The sequence below is a fragment of the Phacochoerus africanus genome, chromosome 5 (genome assembly GCF_016906955.1).
Source record: "Phacochoerus africanus isolate WHEZ1 chromosome 5, ROS_Pafr_v1, whole genome shotgun sequence".
NCBI classification, from domain to species: Eukaryota; Metazoa; Chordata; class Mammalia; order Artiodactyla; family Suidae; genus Phacochoerus; species Phacochoerus africanus.
Window position 1 is genome coordinate 91,821,478 of NC_062548.1, and position 27,729 is coordinate 91,849,206.

Sequence of the window (27,729 nt, forward strand, 5' to 3'; positions counted from 1 at the left end):
CAGAACTACTGAAAAGGTGGAAAAGTAAAGTATCTTATGTCTACTTTTCTGTTCTCATTAAGATATGTACATACAAAATACAACAGGATGCTGTTGTTGAAATAGGGTAATGGAGAAAATAAAGAAAACTGAATAATCTGCAAATGACATGACAACACTGCTTGTGGACATTTTATTCACATTAAAATAAATACTGTGTTGTGAAACTGTCCAGTAATAAAATCTGTGGTATACAGTAGGAGAGTACAAAGGATAGCCAGCACAGTGTGTTTTGTTAGCGCCAATCATTAAGTCAAAAGAGAAGAATCAATGTCAGTCTACACCAGGTACATATTTTGGGGGACACACTCAAATCAAGAAGAAAGAAAAGATAAAAGTTCTGAGAGAGAAGAAACATTTTGCAATTAAGAGTTTCTTGAGATTAGCAGAAGAAGAAAACTTGTATGTGAGGCTTTAGCATGGGCTTGGTTTCTAGTTTGCCGCCTGGCAGAGAGCAGTTGCTAAATAAAAATCTGTTGAAAGGATTTCAGACATTAGAATTTACACATTTAACACGGTCTCTCATTTAAACAACTTCCTATCATTTTCTTTTTTCATTATCCTTACTTCATTAACTAGCTATATATACTATAATTTACATAATAAATCTATTATTTAAAAAAACTTTCAATAGGTACAACGATTAAGACATTTCATTAGGATAGATTCTAAATTGCCTGGACAATACTTATTTTGGAATCACATTATCCAAGCAAAAAAACCCCACACAATCAGTTTATAAGACACAACAAAACTGAAAACAGTGAGAAAAATGTCTGCCTTAAAAGTTTATCAATAACCTCTTATGTACACATATATATATTCACAAAGTGGTTGAGAGTCCTTTTATATGATCCTTTAGATGAGGTCCAACAGGTGAAAGCTCTATAATGAGACACATGGTCAGACAGAAATCATGACTTCCAATGATCTTTTTTCCCCCTGAACTTTATTATCCTTTAGTTGGGGAGAGAAAGAAGTCCATTTTCATCTGCTGTATCTAAGATTTTACAGATCACTGGAGATTCAACCTAAAGAACAACAATAAAACCATTAAAAAGTTGCTAAGCTGAATAATGTCTTTATTCAATATTATTCTGAAAATACATGCATATAAATTTGTCAAATATACACAAGTCTTTGTTTTAGATAAGCTGTCAATGCCACTTCTACAAATTGAGCTTTTTAAAAAAAACAATTTTTAGTCCTCCATATAAAATACTAGATAAGGAGTTCCCGTCGTGGCGCAGTGGTTAACGAATCTGACTAGGAACCATGAGGTTGCGGGTTCGGTCCCTGCCCTTGCTCAGTGGGTTAACGATCCAGCATTGCCATGAGCTGTGGTGTAGGTTGCAGACGCGGCTCGGATCCCGCGTTGCTATGGCTCTGGCGTAGGCCAGTGGCTACAGCTCCGATTCGACCCCTGGCCTGGGAACCTCCATATGCAGCGGGAGCGGCCCAAGAAATAGCAACAACAACAACAACAACAACAACAACAACAACAAAATACTAGATAAGTAGTGAAGATACTTTAAGTAAAAAAGATGAGATGGAAAAGAAGGGACAAGAATAAGAGATAAATACACAGCTAGGTCTTCATTAACAAAAAGTAGCATATTATGGCAAAACAATCGGTTACACAACTCAAGAAAAAGGCAAAGAAAACTATAAACCCAAAGATGGGCCAAGTACTGAAATGGTCAGATTTAAGATAAATTTTTTTTTTTTTTTTTTTGCTTTTTAGGGCCGCACTCTTGGCATATGGAGCGTCCCAGGCTAGGGGTCCAATTGGAGCTGTAGCTGCCGGCCTACAGCCTACGCCACAACCACAGCAATGCAGGATCCGAGCCTCGTCTGTGACCTACACCACAGCTCAAGGCAACACCAGATCTTAACCCACTGAGCAAGGCCAGGGATCAAACCTGCGTCCTCATGGATGTTAGCCAGATTCATTAACCACTGAGCCACGATGGAACTCCACATTTAAGATAATTATAGTAAACATGATGGAGGAGAGAGTGGAAGAGGTAGGCAACATGTGTGACCAGAAGGAGAAGTTTGGAAGAGAAAATTGAAACCATTGAAAAGAACCAAATGGGAGTTCCTGATCTGGCACAGTGGGTTAAGGGTCAGACATTGCTGTAGCTGTAACTCAGATTTGATCCCTGGCCTGGGAACTACCATCTACAATGTACGTGGCAAAAAAAAAAAACAAAAAACAAAAAAACAAAAAAAACAAAAACTAAACAAAACAAAAAATTAAATGGAAATACGTGGACAGGACACAGCCAAGGAAACAATCAATGAACTTGAAGACAATTCAATAGAAATGACATAACCCAAACTGAAACAAAGAAGAAAAAGGTGAGAATAAAATAAAGGATATCTGATATTAAGGGATGACTTCAAACTAACATGTTTAATTGGGAGTCCCAGAAACAGAACAAAAATTGGGCAGAAGAAATCTTTTAAAAGGTGATAGCCAAAATTTCCCCCAAATTGATGAATTATATCAAACCACAAATCCAAGAAAACTCAGTGAACTCTAGCAGAATAAATACAAAGAAAACCACCCTCAGGTGTTACATAACCGAAAGTAGACTCACACAGTTTCTAGAAGGAAATAGAAGATAATATCTTCCTGACTTTGAAGTGGCAAAATTTCTCAGAACAACAACAACAACAAAAAAAAGTAGTAATAAAATGGAAAAAATATTGAGAAAATAAACTTCATCAAATACTTTTTTTTTGGTCTTTTGTCTTCTTAGGGCCGTACCCACAGCATATGGAGGTTCCCAGGCTAGGGGTCTAATCAGAGCTACAGCTGCCGGCCCACGCCAGAGTTATAGCAACGCCAGATCTGAGCCGTGTCTGTGACCTACACCACAGCTCATGGCAATGCCAGATCCCTAACCCACTGAGTGAGGCCAGGGATCGAACTCGAAACCTCATGGTTCCTAGTCAGATTCGTTTCCGCTGAGCCACGACAGGAACTCCTTCATCAAATAAACTTTGGCTCATCAAAAGACATTAAGAAAATGAACAGTCAAGCCACAGATTGGGTGGAAAATGTGCAATAAAAATACAAACAACTCATATCCAGAATATATCTGAACTCCTAGAAATAAATAATAATAAGACAACACAAAAATGGGTAAAAGACTAAGAAAAACTCTGTCCTTGACCAAACCATAGTTAAGGCTCCTCGTGAGCCCTCTTTTAAACTAGGCTTCTTTTTGTTCTTGGGCCTGCCAAGTCCAGTTGTAGCAAGAATTCTGATAAGCCAGTTGAGAGAGAATCCCTCACTCTCAATAACTCATCACCCCTCATGGGTCATCAAATTCCTCCTTTGAGACCTTTGATATCTGATCCTCCTGTTAAATCTGTTCAGCAAAATCTCCTACCCTTGATGTCTCCTTTTAGTAATTTTCCATTCAATCACTACTTCCCCACCCCTGCCATTCTGCTTGTTGGCTATCTATCCCCAGCTGTTTTGCTATATTTAGAAATGAGCTACATCTCTCTCCCGTATTGTGATGGTCCTGACACCTGTGGCAACAGTCCTGAATAGTCTTTCTTACTGTTTTGATGTGTCAGAATAATTCTTTGAAAAGATTTGGTTAGACACTTCATAATGAAGGTACATAAATGAATAATCACATGAAAAGGTGTTCAACACCATTTTTCATATGGTAAATGCAAATTAAAATCACTAAAATGGCTAAAATAAAAAAGACTGACAACAAGAAATGTTGGAGCAACTGGACTCTCATAGCTTGCTGGTAGGAATAAAATCATGACAAGGCTGAGCCTGAAAAACATGCTGAGTCAAAGAGACCAGGCATAAAAAATTACATACTATGTGATCTCATCCATACGGAGTTAAAAAAGAGGTAAAACTGATGTATGGTATCAGAAATCAGAAGGGGGTTTCTTTGGAAGTTGAGGTTCTGATAGGAAAGGGTATAAGAAAATTTTCTGCAGTAATAGATGCCTTCTTTTGAGTGACAGTTAAAAATTCAGACTCAATACTTAAGAACTTTGCATTTTCTTTTTACACATCAATTTAAAAAAGATGTCAACTTTTACTGAGGCAGTATGAAGGTTATATTAAACTTTGGAGACTACTGAAGGTCCTTACAAGAATTAATGCTAAAAATTAAAATAGGGCCCCAAAATGAATTCCTGAGTATTAGTTTTTTCACTTACCCCAAGGATATACTGACAGGAGTGAGGCTCTAGCATATATACAGTAACAGCATGTGGAGAATCTGATTCTTTACACCTAAAAGAGAGAGTACTTGAGGCACTGCCCAAACCACGCAAAATTATTTTAAACTGTATTCCTCTCAGTGATAAAAATGCCTTGTAAGTGGTTCTGTATAGTTTAATAAACAATAGAAATAACAGAATGATAATAACTATTATAAATAACTTATGAATAAATAAAATTACATTAAATTATAATTTTATTACTTTATGATAAAACAATTTTGGAGAAATTCATAAACTACTATCAATAAATATAATTATTCATAACTATAATTTATATTTATATAAATTTTTGCCCATAGGAAGCAGACTAGAGAAAAGCATAAAGCAGGATTTGATGGTCTAACTTACTTTAGTTTTACAGTCACCTGTCTTGGTTTGTCAGTTATATCACAAATATCTCCATTCCCGTAAAAATGTGACACCATCCTGAATCAGAAAAACATACAAGATTTATTAAACTAAAACTTCACTAATTCAGAGTAATTGTAATGGGTAGGGTGAGAAGATGGTTAGAAGTACCACTTTGCATTAGTTAAAAAAAAAAATCTGACTATAAAATACTCCTTAAAAATACATATTTTTAGGGGTTGCCATCATGGCACAGTGGAAACAAATCCGACTAGGAACCAAGAAGTTGCGGGTAAAAAAATCTGACTATAAAATACTCCTTAAAAATACATATTTTTAGGGGTTGCCATCATGGCACAGTGGAAACAAATCCGACTAGGAACCAAGAAGTTGCGGGTTCAGTCCATGGCCTCGCTCAGTGAGTTAAGGATCTGGTGTTGCCGTGAGCTGTGGTGTAGGTCGAAGATGCAGCTCAGATCTGGCACTGCTGTGGCTGTGGTGTAGGCCAGCAGCTGTAGCTCTGATTAGACCCCTGGCCTGGGAACCTCCATATGCCACAGGTGCAGCCCTAAAAAGACAAAAAAAAAAAAAAAGTATTTTTAAAGTTATGACACAGAGAAAGTCAGCTTCTATAAAAAGAATACAGGGAGTTTCCGTCATGGTGCCCAGGAAATGAATCCGACTAGGAACCATGAGGTTGCAAGGTTCAATCCCTGGCCTTGCTCAGTGGGTTAAGGATCTGGCATTGCCATGAACTGTGGTGTAGGTTGCACATGCAGCTTGGATCTGGCATTGCTGTGGCTCTGGTGTAGGCTGGTGGCTACAGCTCTGATTGGACCCCCAGCCTGGGAACCTCTGTATGCCGAAGGTGCAGCCCTAAAAAGACAAAAGACCAAAAAAAAAAAAAAAAAGAATACAGAGCTGAGATACTTCATAGTAGTTTAATTAATAAGAATGATCTTCAACTTGCATATCATTTATTTGTATACAAATATTTTTGGTTAAACTGCTTTTTAAAAAGTTTTAAAGTTAACCATTTCCTCATCCCTGTATATTGTTCACTTTGTGAAAGTCTTCCATTCTCCATCCAGCTTCACCCATTAAAACACTGTAATGCAGTTGTACAAAGGTAAAGCTTAGGCTAAGCTATAATTACAAATGAGCAGGAACCAAAGAAAAGTCTTAATTTTGATAGCCTCACACTCCTGTGCTTCAGTATTTGTTGCACATGGTACCATGAGCTATTTTCACTTGAAACATACAATATGTATGTTTAGTATATTAATACTTCAATGCCTATCCCTTAATTTGACTATTTTTTTTTTCTTTTTAGGGCCACACCTATGGCATATGTAAGTTCCCAGAATAGGGGTCAAATCAGAGCTGCAGCTGCTAGCCTACACCACAGCCACAGCAATGCCAGATCCAAGCTGCCATCTGCGACCTATGCCTCAGTTTGTGGCAATGCTGGAACCTTAACTCACAGAGTGAGGCCAGGGATCGAACCCAAATGGTCATGGATACTAGTTGGGTTCTTAACCTGCAGAGCCAAAACGGAAACTCCTAATTTTGCTAATTTGATTTTGGCCAGTCCACAAAGTCAGCACATTTGGAAAACACAGTCTCTCAATACCATCTGTGCTAGGACAGAATTAACATCTGAGCAGGAAAAAGAATGTATACTTTAAAATTTACTGGGTGGGAGTTCCCATCATGGCTCAGCAGTTAACGAATCTGACTAGCATCCACAAGAACGCAGGTTCGATCCCTGTCCTTGCTCAGTAGGTTAAGGATCCGGCGTTGCCATGAGCTGTGGTGTAGGTTGCAGGCGCTGCTCAGATCTGGCATTGCTGTGGCTGTGGCATAGGCAGGCAGCTACAGCTCTGATTGGACCCCCAGCCTGGGAACCTCCATATGCCACTGGTGCAGCCCTAAAAAGAAAACAAAAAAATTCACTGGGTAATGGGGTTTAAGAGAAGCCAAAGCTTAGTTATTCTTGGGAAAGAGGTTAATTTAGTTCTGTTGTAACAAGATATATCTTATAGCTTGAAAGAAGTGTGAGGCAGTTCTTCAAAAAGCCATTGTTTAACCATTTTCAACCATTAACTCATAAAAGTTAAGTAACAAAGGGAAATGCTGGAGCATATTTAAATAGAATTAAGTAATTTGAAGAGGAAAGGATTACACATGAAAGGGGAAATGCTGTCTAACAGCCTTAGACCTAATACCCAGTTACTAATATAACCACCACTTTCCAGACCATACACTACCCTGTTAAAGACTGAAGCTAAAGTTTACTGCATGCTATTGCCAGGCACTACGCTTTAAATATTACAATTCTCTGAGGCAGATACTACCAGACAAGAAAAGTGAGACTTATGAAGATTATGGAATTTGCTCAAGGTAGTAAGTCAAGTGCTGTATTTGAATCCAGGGTATCTGACTTAAGAAACTATGCTCTTAACTATTACACTATGTTGTTTCCCCACAAAAAGAAAACTAACCTAAAAAACGTCCCTGAAAACAAACAAACTGACCAGAGATTTTACTTTAAATTTATGTCTTTCAATATTCTGAGTTTTAAATATTCTACTAATGAGATGCAAAGGCAAATAAAGTTAGTATTTACCTGACTGTCTGGGTACCATCATCCTGAAGGTGATAGGCTCTAGCAGTATTCTTTTTAGCCCATTCAATATGTTCTTCTTGGTTCCATGTCCCCACAACCACAGAGGTTTTTCCGCTATCCTTGTCCTAAAACATGAAAAAAATATTTGTGACAATGCATGCTTGACATTATCAAAGAGAGACGTTATGCCAGTGGCCTATCAGCTATAGTCCTTGTCTTCATCTGCACACTGTGTTTAGATATAATAATGTCAGTCAAACTTGATGAGAAGAAATTTGAGCTCTTGATTCTTTACTCCTTGTTCCTCTTTTTAGCTCAAAACATCTCAAGAATGAAAATACAATATTCTCTAATTACCAGTTATTTATTTGGGAGACTAAAAAGAGCCTTTTAAAACAGCCAGGTCAATATTTATTAATGTTTGTCTTCAATGTCTAGTAGTTTACCTTACCAAAGAGTACAACTAAATAAAACTAATGGATCTTGAACATCAAAATTTAAGCAGACTAAGGCTCAAGTGTGGGAAAATATAGATTTATGAAATTATAAGTAAAAGGAAAAATAAAAAGCCATTGAATGTTACCTTTAAACTTATTTTGGACTTATATATGGTACCTTCTTTTAGCTGAGAAACTTGCTGTATTTATCCTATTTTACTAACTGTAGTGATAACATACTATCTTACCATTTACTTTCTTAATTTATAGATGAATCATAACAATGACCAATTTCCTCATCAAATTAAAAAGATTAGTCACAGTAGCTTATTATTTCTCCAGGCTCATAGTAATACAAAAATGTGAGTAGTTAATAAATAATGCTACTTTAAAATGAATGGCTTAGTCTTAACTCCAAGTTTTCCATTTTCCAGAATTTAGAGAATATTCCCATATTAAAATCATCTCATAATTAAAAGTAACACCAATGCCTACCCCCCTTTTTTTCCTAGAAAAGATTTTGAAACTTTATTCCATCTAGTGGTAGAATGATATAAATGCTGTTTGATACCTCATGGTATTGATGTACATGTTTGCCATAGCAGAATTCGTATTTCCACCAACCGACACCCTACAGGAAAGAAAAGAGGTCAAGTTACAGTACAGAGAATGGGGCATGTTTTAATACTGGGGTCTGTTTTAATGCTGCCATATGATAGAGATGGACATATACATAATTAAAAAAAAACTGTACTAGGAATATGGTTGAAAATCAAAATTAAAAGTTACTCATAAGGAATTCCCACTGTGATACAGTGGGTTAAGAATCTGACTATAGCAGACTGGGTCGATGTGGAGGTGTGGATTTGATCCCTGGCTGGGAACAGTGGGTTAAAGGATCTGGTGTTGCTGCAGCTGTGGCTTAGATTCAATCCCTAACTCAGGAACTTCCATTTGCTACAGGTGTGGCCATGAAAATAAAAATTAAAAAAAATAAGCTTTAAACTTTAAAAAATAGACATACAGAGGAAAATTGCTGTTTTGCCTTGGTAAAATAAAGTAAAATTTTCACTTGTAAATGTACTTCCCACTGGTGCTGTTAGGGGCAAAATTTTACTTTTGTAGATACCAGCCCAAGTGACTTTTTTTTTTTTTTTTTCTGGTAGCAGTGTGCAGTTGCTTGATATGGGATCTCAGTTCCCAGACCAGGGACTGAACCATGGTCACAGTGTTGCAAGTGCCAAGTCCTAATCACTAGGCCACCAGGGAACTCCCTAGCTCAAGTTTTAAATATGACTGTTACATAGCCAAAACATAGGCTTTACAATCCCTGATGCCCATTCCAGCAATTAGGCAAAATCACACATGACTTAGTTACATATACATATTTTTGTCAAGTAAAGGTCAAGTTTTAGCTTGAGAGTAGAGAGAACGTAATGGTTACGCATTAGATTATAGTGAGATGCAGAGAGAAAATGTCCATTGGGGGAGCTTCCAGAATCCTGCCATATCTCTATAGACAACATTCTTTTGCTAATGCCCCTTGACTAAGTAACATACAAGTGAAAGCTGTAAGACAAATATTTAAACTGAAGGTTCATGACTCACCCCGTGAAAGCAGTAGGAACCACTAAGGAACTCTTTTATGAGTTGGTCATCTGTCAGTTTGGATATGTGGGTTGTTCCAACAGTGAGCACTGGCTGGGAACCAACAGCAATGGGTTTGTGGATTGCTGGAAATCTCTCTTCCTTAGTTGATTGTAAATCTTCCTAATAGTAAACATAAATATGTTTAAGGGCTTCTTTGCCATTCATAATTTTTTCAGCATGACTTAAAATTATTTTTAAACTTTAAAAAATTTGGAAAATAAAATCGACACATTTTTAAAATGAATTTTGCAACACTTAATAGTATAAAGTGACAAATGTTAGTTCCATCTACCAGTTAGGGTATGGTGACCATTCCTAACATAGAGGGATAATTTCCATTTCATGAATTTTGTCTCATTATTCTTTTTTCTTTTTGGTCTTTTGTCTTTTTAGGGCCACACTCACAGGCACATGGAGGTTCCCAGGCCAGGGGTCAAATAAGAGCTGTAGCTGCTGGCCTACACCACAGCCACAGCCATGCGGGATCCGAGCTGTGTTTGTGATCAACACCGCAGTTCATGGCAACACTGGATCCTTAACCCACTGAGTGAGGCCAGGCACTGAACCTGCGTCCTCATGGATACTAGTCTGGTTCGTTAACCACTCAACCAAGATGGGAACTGCCCATTATTTTTATTAAGTACTTTGCTATTTGTTAGATTTTGTGTTTCTACATTTCATTTTGGAAAATGTGATTATTATGGGTCAAGAAAGGATAACATACAGACTAAAGAGGAGATGAGTAGGAGCAAATATGAATATTAGTTATAATTATTCAAATGTAGCAGGATCTGGTTGTTGTCCTGGAGGAAAATGAAATTTAATAAAAGAAGACAGCAACTCATAAGCGTATAGGGATTAGCAGAGTCACAGGGGCAGAGGTGATTGAAAGAGACTTTGATGAAGAATTAAAACATGAAGACTTCACAAAGAGAAAATCCTTAATTCATGAAACATTAATAATTTGTGATTTACATAAATTTATGTTTATGTGAGTGTATGTGTTTTGTGTGTGTGCAAGAATGAGGTAAGAGCAAAGATGTGTGGTATGGAATGATATTTAAAACTAAAGAGAAAAGCAGGCACTACCTGGTGGAAAACTATGTGATGCTAAAAAATTTGGACATTATCTTTTAGGTTGCAGGCAAAGATATGGTATGATAAAAATTTTTAAGTAATTACTTTGGCAGTGGCAAGAAGAAGGAATACCAACAACAAATCTGGAGCTGGAGAGTCAAATTAGGAGCTGCAGTAACCCAGGCCAGAGATGAAGAGATTCTATCTAATGTAAGGAAGTGATAGACATGGGGTGGGAAAGAAGACAGTTAAAGAGTTTAATGAGTTAGAATCTGGTAGTTAACTGGGTATTGACAACGAGCAGAGAGGAAATCTGTCTGGACCAAAAAAAAAAAAAAAAAAAAAAAAAAACCCAAAACAGACAAACCATATGCCAGATATCAATTTTTTAAAGAAAAGTTATGTACATAAACTAAATTTCTAAACTAATCATTCTGAAATAAAGATGATTACTCTGCCTAGAGAGAATTACCTAAGATTTTCATATACAACATGTACTCTAAAGATCCTAGGTATTTTGAAAGCATTATCATCTGTAGCTTTTTAAAAATAATTTTTCTTAACTTGTAGATTAAACACTTTAAAGAAAAATAAACTGGCACTTCTTCCTTAAAGAATAAATAATTAAAGTTGGATTGTGAAGCTGACTTTTAAGTGCCTGTAAGTTCCTAAGTCACTATCAAGAAGGAGAGCAGAATTCCATCTCCAATCTTTTAATACAGCACTTCAAATCAAATGAAGATTAATGTTAAGGTAATTTTTTCCTCCTATCAGAATGGCAGGGTTCACAACATCTACAAAGAACCTGGCAATACTTTTGCAGTAAGTATTCAAAAGAAAATGCCTTGTAGTTAAATGTTAATTAATTAACCCACTTTTTTTTTTTTTTGTCCTTTTGCCATTTCTTGGGCCGCTCCTGCAGCATATGGAGGTTCCCAGGCTAGGGGTCGAATCGGAGCTGTAGCCACCGGCCTTACGCCAGAGCCACAGCAACGCGGGATCCGAGACGCATCTGCGACCTACACCACAGCTCACGGCAACGCTGGATCCTTGACCCACTGAGCAAAGGCAGGGATTGAACCCGCAACCTCATGGTTCCTAGTCGGATTCCTTAACCACTGCGCCACGACGGGAACTCCAATTAACCCTCTTTTAAGTACCAATGGCATACCAGGTATCATGGAAGGTATCACCCTAAGTAGTGAAAGCATAGTTTATTTTCCTTTCATTTTAATGTAAGAACCACAGGAAAAACAACCAGTTTTAGCCATCTAAATCCTAGCTATGATAGAGGACTGAATAAAATACAAGACCACAGAAGAGGAAACATTTATTTCTTCTTGAGGTAATCCACTAGAAGTCGTGGCTCACTTGCAAAGGAAGTGACACTGGAAGCACATCTTCAGTCCCCCACTTGATGAACTTCCATTAGTTCATCAGGTGAAGGAGGGGGATGCAGAAGAGGGACAACGGTATACCCAAAGGCAAGGAGTTGGAAAGAACGTGGCACTCAGAGCAAATGTTTAAGTTGTTCAAAATAACTGGGATAAAGGGAATGGTGACAAGAGATGAGGCTGAAGCCAGATGATAAGTGGTCTTGAATTCTCTGTTGATAAGATTATCCTGAGGTATAGCTCATGTTAACTATGTTAAAGATTAGGTAAGTAATCAAATGTTCATTTCAGAAAGAACATTTTATCGGCTGTGTTGGAAGGATTAAAAGAGGATGTGTGAGATTAGTTTCTGGCCTTAGGAAATGATGGGGTCCTCCCAACTAATGACAGGACAGATTTGAAAAGCAGAGGCTAACACTGATAGCATTAAGTAAATGATTGGAGTTAGAGATGAATTAAGAGATTGGTAAGAAAAATGACTTATGTTTCTAATTTGGACAACTGGGTAGAGGACACTGCTTTAAAAACAATGGGGGAGATAAGAAAAGGGTCAGTGTGAAAGAGCAAAACATAAAGTTTGAGATGACTGAAAATGTTTGTATGTCCAAGATGTAGATGAAAGGGCAAGACAGCACCTCAAAAGAGAGAAGCAGGAAGTTCCCTGGTGGCCTAGTGGTTAAGGATCTGGTATTGTCATTGCTGTAGCAAAGGTCTGATCCCTGGCCTGGAAACTTCCACATGCTGTGGGCACAGTCCAAAAAAAAAAAAAAAAAGAGTGCTTTGATTCTAATCTCTAACCCATCATTTGTCACTTCCCCCTCCTCAGTTCCCTACCCTGTTAAGGAGGATAATAATAGTATATCTTATAGATTGTTGTGAGGATTAGATGATAGCTGAAAAACTTAACACATGTTAATTACCATAATTGTGTTTTGAGTTCAAGAGAAAGGTCAGTGTTGGAAGTTGTAGTAACTCATGGGCATAAAAGCAGAAATTCAAAGAATGGCCATGGATAAGTTCACATAAGGAGACTATGTACAATAGAGATGGCAGCTATGGATAGAAGCAGGGGAACATCAACATTTTAAGGGGCAGGTATTAGAGAAAGAACTAGTACACAGGAGAAGAGAACCAGAGGTCTAACTAGAGATATGACCTGAAGTAAAGAAAGGAGAAAAGTTCAAGCTTCAAATGTTCAGGTAAGATCAAGATGTATATATGTTCAGCAAATTTAGAACCACAAGATTGCTGTTGACTTATTCTTAATAAGAACAGTTTCAGAAGAGTGATAGAATGATGGTTTGGTAATAAATGGCAATGCGATGAAGAAGAAATAAAGCATTAGGAGATGGATTGCAGTCTATTTTTTTAAGAGGCTTAGCTGGGAAGTCCAGTTAATTAGCCGAAAATTAACTAAAATGAGTAGGATGGCAAACTTTAAAATATTATGAAATCATGAGTGAAAGAGAATGCTAAAATAGTTTCTGAGATAAGGAAAAAATTAAAAAAACCTGAAATTGGCAATTTTGAGTCAGGAAAATAAATTACTACTACTACTATAACACAGAAATCATTAAAATATTGATATATGGTCTGAAATTTGGAAAAGGAAGCACTGACAAGTAGATAATTAGATAATCTCATACCTCTTTATTTCTCTTAAAAGGCACCCTTAGTATTTCTTCCTGCTGCTCCAACTGTCTCAGGGTGAGGGGTTTAAATGGTGATCCTGGTAGTGACTGGCAAAATATGTCATTCACAGGAGATGCTCTGAATCTGTTCAGGAAGAACAAAGCATTAAAGCTAAGCATACGACACCTTAAAAGTATGTGTGCATTTCATGTTTAAAATATTAAATCCACATCCTACCTATATTTAGGATGATTGCACAAGAGTGGTGTCAAAATGACAACTTCATATTCACAAGTTGTAACTTCAGCTACTGAAAGAATTTCATGCTTAGATTCAGGATGACATATGTACATCACAGTACTTGATCTGGGCCGGTTCTGTTTCAAACTACAAGGTGTACCATTTCCCATTCCCACTGGATAGTAGGGTGTCATCTGACCTTCGATATTTTTAGTGGGAATCTTAAAAAAAGAGTATAAGACAGACTTTTCATTAGAAATAGAGGCTGAGTGAGGATGGGAGAAGCATTTATTCTGAAAGGAAGAAAACTACATTTTATTTATAAATGTAACATTTCTATATTTTCCGTAAGCTTTCCCTCCAATATTCTTTTGATTCATCTTCTGATTTGGGCAAATACATATTTTTGGAGCTAACTTAATACAGCTGTAAAAGGAAATTTTTATTTGGTGCCAAAATTAAGACGTCCATTTATATAAAAGAATAACATGATTAATATGAATTATTTTCAATAGTTCTAAAGAAAGAGACCAAGATAAAATACAGAAACTTAACTATACTAAACTGGTCAGAGTTTTCTTTACTCAGTGAATGGCTGTGTTGGAATTTAGATTCTAAAAGTATCAAGTTGGATTTATCAAAAAGTAGGGTTACACTATCTTCTAAAACAGAACTCTAAATACTGTACTCGTTCATCAATCTGCTTAATTCTTCTTCCCTGTTATTAACAGACAACTTATCAGCATATAAACTCCTATATAAAAGTATTCAAAGCCAGCAAAAGGTAAATGAAGAAATTTTCACAGAATGGGGGAATAAAGGAGATCATTCCATAAGACAAGGATTATTAAGGACTTAGCTCCTGTACTTTTATCTACATAAACAGAAGGAAAACTGAATGAAAAAGCTTTAAAAAGTTATTAATATCTCCAAGCAAGCTCTTTGGAGGAAGGGAGCTCATCTTATATCACTTTGTTACCCTGTCAGCGGCATATCTGAAAGAGGCAATAAATAAATGTTTCCAGGGAAAATATTTGAGATTTCTTGTATGCTATTTTCATGCTAGTGTTTAGAATTAGAAAATCATGGGTTCAAATTCAAGCTTTGAATTCATTAACTTTATGACTTTGACCAAATTTTAGTGTTTGTCATTTGTAAAAGTGTGACAGCAATATACACTCAAAGGTTGCGGGGAGAATTAAGCATTACCCTTTGTTACATGCCTGGCACAGTATCTGGCTTATAAACTGGGGCTCAATAAATGTTAGTTTTCTTCCCTTACCCTTTTCTTCCTCTTCCATTATCATTTCACACTTTGAATTCCATCTTGCTATCCTCCAGAGCCAAAAATATTTTGAGATAAATATTTTATCTCAAAGGTAGTCTGTAAAATTAAAATCTTTTAAAATAGCAATGCTATGTGTGTCTATGTATAGCTTATCAATTCCCCCAAAGCCACCCTTTTAAGTTACAGGCATGCCTTTTAAGTAATTTTTAAGGTCTTTTGCGATTGTACCTTACATCTAATAAAAGTATCATTATGATATGAAATCATTTACAGAAATATCTTCTACCAATATGTTATTTAGCTTTATGGAAACTCATGGGATTCAGAAACCATTCCTTGAACAACAGGGGATTTAAAAACTGTAATTAGTCACCCTAAGGAATCATTCCTTTCCTATTTTTCAGTCATTAATTGTGCATCACATTCAATAAATATTTATGAGGGACCTACAACTGTCTGACGTTCTGCTTTGCACTGTGGAGTAAAAAGATAAAAGACAGTCCCTGCTTTTAAGATGCTTGCAGTCTCTAAGCTTTTACTTACATATAAAATTTTATCTGTTTCCCCACAGGAGATAGGGTCTAAACAACAGAAAATGCTGCAAAAACTCCAATTATAATTGTTTCCAATGTTAAAGAGATTGAAGGAACCACTGCTCTGCACAGAAGGGATATAATGCTATTACAGAAACTTCCCCAGACACTCTTTTATAGCACAGCTTTTCTCAGAAAAACTGTGAATTTTCTCTGACCAAATCCTGTGAGGTATTTGATAGTTAAAGAACCCATGGCTATACTCCATCAACTAAGCTGCATAAACTTCGGTTTAACAACAGATGTTAAGAATAAAAAAATCAGTATTTTTCACTTGCCTCTTTTGATTTTTCCTTTTCTTCTGCTTCTTCTTCTGTGGATTAATACAAGAGTAAAGTAAGTATACATAATGACTAGTGATAAATATAAGATATAAATGCTAAGTTTTCAATCAACTTTGTAATTTTTTCTCCCTTTCTTTCTTTTTTTTTGCTTTTTGGAGCCACACCTGTGGCATATGGAGGTTCGCAGGCTAGGGGTTGAATTGGACCTGCTGCTGCTGGCCTCTGCCACTGCAACGCAGGATCCAGCCCTGTCTGTGACCTACACCATAGCTCACAGCAAAGCCAGACCCTTAACCCACTGAGGCCAGGGACTGAACCCACATCCTCATGGATACTAGTCAGATTCGTTACCACTGAGTCACAACAGGAACTCCAAATCAACTCTGTAATCTTAAACTTCTTTCTAAAGAAAACACAAAATATATACATAATTTTTATCTTACTACTTTTGGCTAGTTTCCTTGAAAAGATTTTTTTGGAAGAAGAGTCTTAATTAATTAATTAAAGGCTACATCTGTGACATATGTTAAGTTCCTGGGCCAGGGATAGAATCAGAGCTGCAGCTGCAAGCCTACACCACAGCCACAGCGGCTCTGAAGGACATATGCAACTTACGCTGCAACTTGCAGCAATGCTGGACCCTTATCCACTGAGTGAGGCCATGGATCAAACCCACATCCTCATGGAGATATGTCAGGTTCTTAACCTGCTGAGCCACAATGGGAACTCTGAAAGGAGAGCCATATTTAATTATTACATCTTTACCTATGTACTTTATTTGAGGCATAAAAACTGGCCACAATAATTTTCTTCTGAAGTGTTTTTTATCTTAGTGAGAGGTTTAATCTTAAATGAGTTAAACAATTTGAATGCTATAGATTAATGAGAGTTTCCATTGTGACTCATGGTAACGAACCCAACTAGTACCCATGAGGATGCGGGTTTGATCCCTGGCCCTGCTCAGTGGGTTAAAAGATCCAGTGATGCCGTGAGCTGTGGTGTAGATCAGAGACATGACTTGGATCCCAAGTTGCTGTGGCATAGCCCAACAGCTATAGCTCTGATTTGATCCATAGTCTGGGAACTTCCATATGCCATGGGTGCTGCCCTAAAAAGCAAAAAAAAAAAAAAAAAAAGGAAAAAAATATTATGTAGATTAATAAAAACATTTCACAATTTGAGGGAAACAATACATGTTTATTTCAATATGTAAAACCTTTGCCTAAACCAAGCAAAGAACTAATACTATATAAATACAACAATGACATCAATGGCACGTATATCTCACCAGATTTACAAATTTCATTAATAGGTAGAAAAAAAGCATAATGTTTGTTGAAACAGGAAATGATAAAAAGATTTCTTTGGAAAAGTTTTCTGAGGGTCTGTTCAGAAATTTATTTTAGGGTTTTAAAATTCATACAGTTTTCAATAAGATCTTTTAAATTTCAGTTTGAACATATACTTTAAACCAAATTCCAGCATTAGTATTAAATCATACTGTAAAAACAAACCTTTTTCAGATAGAAGATTCTTAGCCATCATATTTCCAAGGTAGTACTCATGAATATTTACTTTCTATATTTAAAAACAAAATAAAAATATAGTAAGTATTCTGCAAATACATTTTTAAGAATATAACTTAAAACCATCAATCCCATAATTAAACTTCTCATTTTATAATGTTCCATATTTCATATTTTGAAGAAAAAAATACCTGACCACTTTCTTTCTCTTCATGGTACTGCCGAATGTGTTTTCCATGACATACTTCATAAGTCCAATAAGACTCAATCTAAGAGAGATGGATGCACTTAAATATACAAAAGCCACATGATTCAATTGAATCGCCTTTTTTTTTTTTTTTTTTTGCCACACCCGCAGCATATGGAAGCTCCTGGGCCAGGGATTGAACTCGTGCCACAGCAGTGACCCAAGCCACTGCAGTGACAATGCTGAGTTCTTAACCCACTGCGCCACCAGAGACCTCCATCAATTGAATTACTTTTTGATATTTTAAGCAACTAAGTAGATTTCTCTGAAGATTTAAACTTTCATTAAATGTAAGTTATTATCATGCCTCAGAACATAAGAAATTTCTGAAGCCTATTCATTGTTTTCATTAATTAGCTAAATGTGAAAATTCTGTGAAGGAAAATAGGTCTAAAATACACCTGGGGTGCGTAATAAACACATGGCCATGGGGTCATTTTCTACACAGCCTAAAAAAGTCACACTTAGCATTTTTTATTAAAAGTATATATAAGGAGACTTTCTTTTGCTCTGAAAAATATTCAAAGCAGTTTGGTTAGTGATATTATTTTGATAATTGATATTGTAGGGTGTTTGCTACACATATTATAAAGGAATTTAAATGAACAAAATACTATTAAGAAAAAAATTATTAAGCAACATTTTAGATTTATAACTAACTTAAAATGTGATACACAGAATAAAAAGAAGCAATTATTTTCAAGGGTCTACTGCCTGATGGAAATTTATTTTCTAGGTATTAAGTAAACATAAAATACATACTCTGTAGGAACAACTGCTTTGTTTAAATAGTGGCTCCAACAGTTCTCTTGGATTAGGGCCTTTATAATCCTTTTCTTCTTCCTATGAAAGAACTAGAGTTTAATAAAATTATTCTAGAACTTCACCCAACTCTGCTGTTCAGGTATTAACTCATTGGTCAAATCACAAATGCTTGGAAACAAAAGGGGAAAAAAGTCAGAATCTTTAATAAGATCCTATGGTATGCCACTTCTTTCAAAAGAACTGAAGTATAAAATACAGAGCCACAGAATAATCTTCCTTTCTTTATTCTCTTAGAAAAAGGTTTTGGAGTATCAGTTTCCTGAACAATTCTTATAAGTCTACTTTGAAATTTTTAAATCCTTGCATCTAAACAAATTTTAGCCATGAAAGCATCAGAAGAGCTGAATCTTATAAAATACACTGGAAAGTTTTAAGGTACTTCTCAGTTTTCTATGTATTTTTACATTTCAGACTTGAATGGCATATATTTACATAGGTGATTGCATCTGTGTGTACTTTGTCCTGAGGAGGTTTAAAACAAAATGAAATAGATAGCTGTCTTTCACAGATTTTATTTATTTTTTTTCTTTTTTTGCATCATATAGAGTTCCCAGGCCAGGGATGAGATCTGAGCAGCAGCTGCAACCTGTGCTGCAACTGTAGCAATGCTGGATCATTAACCCATTGTGTTGAGCCAGGGACTGAACCTGCATCTCAGTGCTCCAGAGATGCCTCCAATCCTGCTGTGCCACAGTGGGAGCTCCAGTCTTTCACAAATTTTAAATCTGAATAAAACTTAAGAAAACACTCACTGAGCTTAATATTTCCATTTTACAGACTGTAAAAATATTATGTAATTTGCTCAATAAATGCATTCAGTAGAGGAACTGAGTTTCAAATTTGTTCAGGGTTCCACAGCTAACTATAGCCTATACCTCAGCCTCCTGGCTCCTAGGCTGGTGTCCTTTCCATTTTACCATGCTGCCTCTCCTGTTTCATCTTGAAAGAAGTCATTGCCTTGAAGGATGGATAAGAGGCAGTTAGGGTATTTTAGAAGAAAGAAAAGGGCATGAGCTAAGGCAGTGAGAGAGCACAAGGTACCTATAGATTTATTAGCAATTCCTTATAAAAAATGTCATATATATTCAAATTTTAATTTTTTTTCAAACCCACAATTCTATAAAAGAAAGTGCGTGTGGCATTAGAGTTTCATCTAAAACATTAATAACTGGTTGCTAAGTTTTACCAATTGAACTGTTAAATCAAAGAATTCAGGAATTATGAAAGTAATTACTATTTTTTTTTTGGCCACGCCCATGGCATGCAGAAGTTCCCTGACCAAGGACTGAACCTGAGCCACAGCTGTAATCAGAACCATAGCAGTGACAACACCAGATCCTCAACCCACTAAGCCATGAAGGAACTCCAAATGATTATTATTTTTATGGCAAGACAGTACTATTGAGAAACTTGTCACTCAATTTTACTTTAAAGTATGCAGCTGCAATGTTTTAAATAAATACCTTTGGTGACAGGGATTATCAATATATTTATAAAAACTTACCTCATCCCCACTTGTTACAAGGGGAAGAATGCATTTATATTTTTCTTTATGTGTAGTTGTCATGATGACATAATTATCTTCTTTATATAAAACTCCAGTTGTAGGCTAGAAACAGAACAAAAAATGTACATTACTTTCTTTGATTAAAACAACTACATCGAATAATTTATAGTTGTAGGTCAAACTAATGCATCATTTCAACAGAGGACTTTTAAATATACTTCCAAAGGCAGAGAAAAGATTCTATATACTTTTAAATGACAAAATGAAGCTGATAAACATTATCCTGGTGTTACGATATAACAGGAAAAAAATGAACAAAAATAGTAAGTTTGGAGTGTAAAGAAAAAAGCAGTAATGCAACAGGCTGAAGTTATAGGTTAAAAAGCATTATGAGGCAATGACTATTCATGGATACATCATCACTGAATACTTTTTACTCCAACAAACAATTACCACCCATATATGAGAGTCTATACAGCAGCTTACAAACACACTCTCAGTTCTGCTGGATGGGACACCCAAACACAATGTAGTGCAGTATTTTTCATATTTGGAGAACATATGGATAAATTACTTAGAAAAATCACTTTGGATCCTCTGTGCTGACTTAACTTTTTTAGTAGGTATAGTGGGTCAGCAAATTTTTTTCTGTAAAGGGCCAGAGAATAAATATTTTAGGCCTGATTGGGCCATCTGGTCTCTACTACAACTACTCAACTATTGGCATAGTAAATAAGAGCATAGGCAATACGTAAATGAATAAGCAAGGCTGCATTCTGAAAAAAAAAAAAAAATCACCTATTTACAAAAATAAAGTTTGGGGTGGGCGAGCCCAAAGATGTAGTTTGCCAACTCACAGTGTATATCAGTAAAACTATCCTTAAAGATTTCTATACTATATAACCAATCAAATTCACAAGTCAAACATAAACCAATATAAATCAAATCAACATTTCAATTAATATAACTAATATTATTTAACTAAGAAGAAATCTCTGCTTCACGATAGCAAATGTCACTAACTACTAAGGCAGAGGTTTTCAGTCTATGAGAAGTGTTCTGTGATAATTCAATTTTCTCTTATCTCTTGTTACAGTCCTGTAAAACCACTACACTATTTGGCTATCTCTGGCCAGGAAAGAACCACCCTTATTATGTACTTCTGTACTTTTCTCAAATTAACAAAAACAACTCCTGTTTTGTTTTTTTTTTTAAACAAAAACAACTCTCTCTTTTTTTTTTGGTCTTTTTGCCTTTTCTAGGGGCGCTCCTGTGGCATATGGAGGTTCCCAGGCTAGGGGTCGAATTGGAGCTGTAGCTGCCGGCCTACGCCACAGCCACAGCAACGTGGGATTCGATCCTCGTCTGTGACCTACACCACAGCTCGCGCCAATAAAACCAGACCCTTAACCCACTGAACAAGGCCAGGGATAGAATCCGCAACTTCATGGTTCCTAGTAGGATTCATTAACCACTGAGCCACGAAATGAACTCCAAAACTCTTAACTTTAATAAAACCAGTACTACTTGGAACTTTTGTTGTCCTTTTTTTTGTCTCTTTAGGGCTGCACCTGAGGCATATGGAGGTTCTTAGGCCAGGGTTTGAATTGGAGCTGTAGCTGCCGGCCTACACCACAACCACAACACGTGGGATCCAAGCTGCAGCTGCAACCTTAACCCACTGTGCAAGGCCAGGGATAGAACCCCCATCCTCATAGATACTAGTCGGGTTCGTTAACCACTGAGCCACGATGGGAACTCCAAAACTTCTGTTATCTTAAACACAAATACAAATTAGGTCAATGTTTTCCCAAGACAATAAAACAAAACAAAATAAAAAACAACAGTAAATACTAGTTTTATTAGCTATAGGACAGTACTTACTAAGTCCTTTACCTTTATTATCTCACTCTTGCTCAACAGAAGCAATGCATCCATCTCACTGGAAAGGAAACTGAAGCCCAAAGCTTAAATAATTTGTCCAAGGTAACAGAGCTAGTAAGTAACACAGCCCAGAGAAGAACCCTAGCAGAATGGTTCCATATTCTGTGTGCTCTTAACTATTTTAACATATTTGAATCAGCTTTTGTCAAAGTTTTCTTAATCACTATATAGACTCCAGGACTACGGCCAAGGATCCTTGTTTAAAAAATCATTATGAAGTTCCCTGGTGGCTCACTTGTCACTGCCGCGGCTCTGGCCACAGCTGCAGTGCTGGTCTCATCCCTGGCCTGAGAATTTCTGCATGCTGGGGTTGTGGTCAAAAATAAATAAATAAATAAATTCATAAAAATTAATAAAAAAATCACTCTAAGTGAAAAGAGGAATTAAAAAGAGATCTGAAAGAGTTGCAAAGCCAAATTTATGATAAAGGGGTCCTTAGGAACATTTATTCAGTTGAGTGATCAAACAGCTATGCTACATAACATTTATAATGTCTTCTGGGTTTTTTTTTAAGATACATTCAGAATATATGACGGTGAGCTGTGTAAAGCATGACTCACATTCATTTATCAATGGAGGGCCTGAAGTCTTGTCAAATCATTCCTGTACTGGAGTGAAGGTGGACAGTAGCATATGACTTACACGTATTCATCTCTACTTGTGAAATACCTGCAATCTAATGTTCAGAGTTAGACTGTACAGCAATATTGACTCATTTACTAAAATGTTCACCACAGTGGTAACAATGGAAAAAGAAACTGCTTGTCAGGAATCACAGCAAACAAAGACAATTCTTTCTTTGTAATTAAAGCTCATTTTGGGTTTTATGTCTGTGATGAAATTTATTCCTCTGCATGTTGTTTTTAAGGTCTAGGTAAAAGGTAACAGAAATAGATGCCATCCCTATTATTTTATTAATTATTTAATTAAACAATTTTTTTTGGCCACATCCATGGCATGCGGAAGTTCCCAGGCCAGGCACTGAACCTACTGACCTGAGCCACTGCAGTGACAACGATGGATCATTAACCTAGTGTGCCACAAGGAAACTCCAAGCTGTGAGTATTCTTATTTGAAGATTCTTTGTTGCCACTAAGATTTGTTTTTCATTAGTTTAGGAAGGACTACATTCCTCTTCAATAAAACAGACCAAGCAGCAATTCCTCCATCTGTGCTGATATAATGAGTGACTTACTAGGATCACAAAGTTAAAATTTTAACAGACTTTACCCTATTTTTTCATAATAGAAAAAGAAATTTTCATGATTTTCTAAGTTAAATTTTTTTGATGTACTACTACAATGCTTCCTTTTGCTTTTGTAAAACAGGTTCTTACTTTCAAAAATATATAATAAATTGTGAATATACAGAAATCACAGATAGTGCTAAATTTTTATTTTTTTTTTTATTTTTAGGGCAGCACCTGTGTCATATGGAAGTTCCCAGGCTAGGGGTAGAATTGGAGCTGCAGCAGTCAGCCTACACCACAGCCACAGCAATACCGGATCCTTAACCCATTGAGCAAGACCAGGGGAAGAACCCACAACTCCATGGAAACTATTTCTGTTCCTAACCCATCGAGCCACAATGGAACTCCTTTTTTAAAAAAAATGTAATTAAAAAATCTTGTTTTATATAACTTAACACCTTCAACTATTTCCAAGTAAAAGGCAGTATTAGTGATTTAATAAAAATCAAATTTTAATATAATGAAATTCAGAAAAGAGGGGGTGGTCTGTAAGGTCAATGAACTTAAAAAGTATCTTGGCAGGGCAGAAATTCCTAATATCTAACACTAGTCTGGAGGAATTAAGATAGAGGATGAGAGAGAAACTATCCTGTGAGAGGCTGTAAAACAAACTCAAGGCATAACTTGTTAACATATATAACATACTTTGAACCATGGAGTTGGTCACCCTTTTCCCTAAGTGCAGTGTTTAGGGACAGTTGGGTTTTTTTTTTAATTAATTAATTTATTTTGCTTTTTAGGGCCACACCATGGCATATGGAGGTTCCCAGGCTAGGAGTCCAATCTGAGCTACAGCTGCCAGCCTACACAACGGCTACAACAACATAGGATCCGAGCCAAATCTGCAACCTATACCACAGCTCACAGCGACGCCAGATCCTTAACCCATGAGCAAGGCCAGGGATCAAACCCGCAACCTCATGGTTACTAATCGGATTCATTTCCACTGCACAATGACGGGGACTCTAGGGACAGTTTTTGAGGAGGAATACACTTCTATATTAAAGAAGGAATAGAAAGAAAATTAAGACTTATTTTTTGGTTTTCCTTTGGTGAAATTCACGAACTCTATGGAGTTCCGGCTGCGGCTCAGCAATAACAAACCCGACTAGTATCCATGAGGTTGTGGATCAGTGGGTTAAGGATCCCATGTTGCCATGAGCTGTGGTGTAGGTTGCAGAAGAGGCTTGGATCTGGCGTTTCTGTGGCTGTGGCATAGGCCAGCAATTGTGGCTCCAATTCAACCCCTAGCCCGGGAACCTCCATATGCTGCAGGTACAGCCGTAAAAAAACAAACAAATGAAATTTCACAAACTTTATAAAGTAATGAATAATTGAACACTACAATGACACAGAAATAGTATTTTGGAAAGAAAATACACAAAACTAAACTGCTAAAAACCAGTAAACAATATCATAACCATTAATTATTGCAGACATTTATAAATGTAAATATTTTTGGTGCTTAATATATTAGTTTTTCTAAGTAAATTTGAAAGCAGAATTATAAAGATTACTTATTATTTTGACCAATCCGAATAGAAATATGATTTAAAGCACAGAAAAGTTTAAAGATAAAAAAATGTCAGGAGTTCCCGCCAAGACTCAGTGGAAATGAATCTAACATCCATGTGGACGCAGGTTCTATTCCAAGCCTGGCTCAGTGAGTTAAGGATCCAGCCTTGCCATGAGCTGTGGTGTAGGTTGCAGACTCAGCTTGCATCTGATTTTGCTATGGCTGTGGTGCATGCTAGAAGCTACAGTTCCGATTAGACTTCTAGGTTGGGACCCTCCATATGCTGTGGGTGTGGCCCTAAAGCAAACAAATTCAGATCTTCTAATCCAGTCTCTTCCAATTTCAGGTGATAGAAAAATACCTTTATCCTAGTTCATACAGCTGCTTAGCTACATACAAATGTCCATCCAAATGGCCTTATTATAAAAAATGACAGTGCCAGGTGGGAGGACTATAGTTTCAATTGTATAAAGTAGGGAATGGAAACCTTAAGATTATAAAAATATTTTAAAGAATCAAAAGATAATTACTCTTGGGGCTTATTTCTGTGTGAAGGACACAAACTTTTGCCAACTTATAGGAAAATGCCTCCAGATTTTTCTGAAAATAATCCAAACTTAAAAAAAAGAAAAAATTTTCTTCTCATATTTTCAAATGTGACCATTTTCTTCCTTCCTTCCCTCCCTCCTTCCCTTCCAGCTGCATCTACGGTATGTGGAAGTTCCTGGGCTAGGGATCGAACCTGTGCCACAGCTGTAACCTGAGCCACAGAAATGACAATGCCAGATCCTTAACGTGCTGCATTATGAGGGAACTTCAAACGTGTCCGTTTTAGATTATTACAGTTCACTGCCAAAGAAAATTACAAACAAAATTTAGAAATGAGATTGTTAGATATATGAAAGGTTAGTACAATGTACATTAAGTCTGAGATCTTTTCCCATAACTTCTTAGCCAGCAAACACCAGTGCTAAAAAAAAAAAAGGAAAAAAAAAAACTGAACAACTTGGTAGTAACTTATAAAAAGGCTGGTTTCCGTCATCTGCTATAGATCAGTAAATCTTCAGAACCACATATCAGCATGCCTTTTGCCACAGGTGCAAGAGTAAAAAATTTAAATGACCACATTCTTTAAACATTTGCCAAGGTCATGCTAAATATGCCCTGTGGAAATAATAACGGAAGTTGGACTAAAGCATTATCATTCCAAGCCTCCTAAAGTTATAGCTAGCTTACAGTAAACATTTATATGAGTATTTTAATATATCAATATTTCCTAGTATTAATAAAAAGATATATCAGGTTTCTTAGAGAAATACTTACTTAGATAAACTTGAGAACCACTGACTACTAGAAATGAAGAAGTGAAAACTGAGAGGTGGCAAAACAAAGCACAAATATTAGCAAAAATTAACATTTGCAAATAGAAATCTATTGTGGTAATGATGACATCCCTTACCCTGGTAAATTCTGTGCTGACATCACAGTTTCACTTATTCACGTTTCAGTGAAAGAGTAACAGAATAACACACTAAAATAGTTTTCCAAGTAGAAAGACTGCAGGTAGTGGAATAAGTATTAAAAAAAAAAAAGAAATTTTGCATTTTCCTGGTCTTCTATTGGAAATAAATGTATCAATTACCCATACGGTAAGTATCACAAGAGCACAATTTTTATTGGCCTACAGTGGATAGAAAGACTCTTCAGCAGTCCACTTTCCAAAGGGAGAAGTGCAAATTTTCATTACTTTGAGGTAATACATATGTTCTTCAACGTAGGAAATCCAATGATAAAATCTCACGTTCTGGAGTCTTAAATAATAGCTATAGTAAATACATGAAAACTGTAAAGGATATTCTGCATACAGCGTCATTAACTTCTCACAGGCCAAACAGCACTCTCAGAAACAACTTGGGAAGGGAAAAGAGGGCCTTATACGTATATGTATTGTGTGTATATATGAGAGAAAGAGCGAATATGAGGGAGAGAACTCTTATTCACAGTAGAACTGGTTGTGTGAGAAGAGTGGTGTGTAATACTCCTGGAAGGAGAGAAGGCTTCTGGTGGAGGAAGAGCTGCAGATGACTTTACAAAAAGATAGATGTGTGCGCCCGACGATGTTCTGGGACAGCTTCTTCCACAGGGTGGGAGTGTTGGTAAGGTCAAGTGAGACAGATTTTTAAAGGGAGAGAGCCTGTCCCGAAAGCGGAGCATGGAGGGCACATCCCAGACAACGTAGTGGATAAACATTTGCTGTACGAATGAATGAAAGCGGGGTCAGTGAAGCTTTGTATTGGGGAAGGAAGTGTGCGCCTAGAGAGAAGGTTCTAGGGGTAAAAAGCGTAGAAGACCAAAGGAAGGGGCCGAGCCCTTGAGCGCTAGGAGGAAGAGAGATGGCTACCGGGTTCGCGAGGGCACTGACCAGAGAGAACTCGGTGCCGGGCCAGTTGACTCGGAAAGGGATGTCATCGCTGAGCTGGGGGAGCGCTCGGCCGCCGCCGGACGCCTCTAGGAGACCGCAGAGGACAAGTAACACCTGTCCGCCTGGGACCAGACTCCGAGAGCCGCCGCCTCCTTCCTCCATCCTCCGCCGCCGAGTTTTCCAGCCGCCGCCACAACCTCCTCGGCCCACAGAGGACGAGAGGAGGGGGAGGAGGAGAAGGAGGCGGCGGGACTACCAAGCGGCCAGGGAGCCCTGGGCCCAACCGCCGCCACGTCTCCTTCCGGAGAGCCCTACAACACCGCCCCCGCCCCCTTGGGCTTCCCGCCACCGTTTCCGGGGCGGGCGGCACATCAACATCCGGGGTCGCTGAGCCGAACGCCTACGGAAGCCGGGACATCAGCCTGGTTTCTCCGGTTTCCAGCAACTGCAGTCTCGCGGCTGGCAGCGAACGCAGCGGTCTCCCGGAAAGGGACCCTGAAAGACCCGGCCTCCGACCAGCCTTTTTGGCGACGAAGAAGTGGCTGCACGCCGAGCCGGTGAGTCCGGGAGGCGGCGGCCACTCCCTCCCGCCACCCGCGAGGCTCCA

At 37.3% G+C, this 27,729-nt stretch overlaps 2 protein-coding genes across 2 annotated transcripts in view; one reads left to right on the plus strand and one right to left on the minus strand.

The window, feature by feature from the left end:
* Positions 1-158: 158 nt before the first annotated feature.
* On the minus strand, positions 159-27,473 carry ERLEC1 (endoplasmic reticulum lectin 1). Its single transcript, XM_047782094.1, has 14 exons — positions 27,123-27,473; positions 19,989-20,093; positions 18,422-18,502; positions 17,604-17,681; positions 17,401-17,464; positions 15,881-15,915; positions 13,719-13,942; positions 13,496-13,625; positions 9,337-9,498; positions 8,300-8,359; positions 7,292-7,416; positions 4,663-4,740; positions 4,249-4,324; positions 159-1,070 (listed from the first exon to the last, which is right to left on the minus strand). The coding sequence occupies exons 1-14, from the start codon at positions 27,282-27,284 to the stop codon at positions 999-1,001; spliced, it is 1,452 nt and encodes a 483-aa protein (XP_047638050.1). The 5' UTR covers positions 27,285-27,473; the 3' UTR covers positions 159-998.
* The window catches only part of ASB3 (ankyrin repeat and SOCS box containing 3), a 114,887-nt gene continuing 114,631 nt past the window's right edge, over positions 27,474-27,729 (plus strand). The window contains exon 1 of the mRNA XM_047782090.1: positions 27,474-27,679. The gene's annotated coding sequence lies outside the window, so the exon portion shown is untranslated. The remainder of the gene's footprint in view (positions 27,680-27,729) is intronic.

Coding starts and splice junctions, on each gene's coding strand:
- ERLEC1 (XM_047782094.1), bottom strand. CDS start 27,284: ATGGAGGAAGGAGGCGGCGGCTCTCGGAGTCTGGTCCCAGGCGGACAG. Junction 13,943..15,880: donor AAAAGGAAAAATCAAAAGAG/GCAAGTGAAAAA, acceptor TCTTTTTTTAAG/ATTCCCACTAAAAATATCGA. Junction 1,071..4,248: donor CCTGTCAGTATATCCTTGGG/GTAAGTGAAAAA, acceptor GTTGTTCTTTAG/GTTGAATCTCCAGTGATCTG.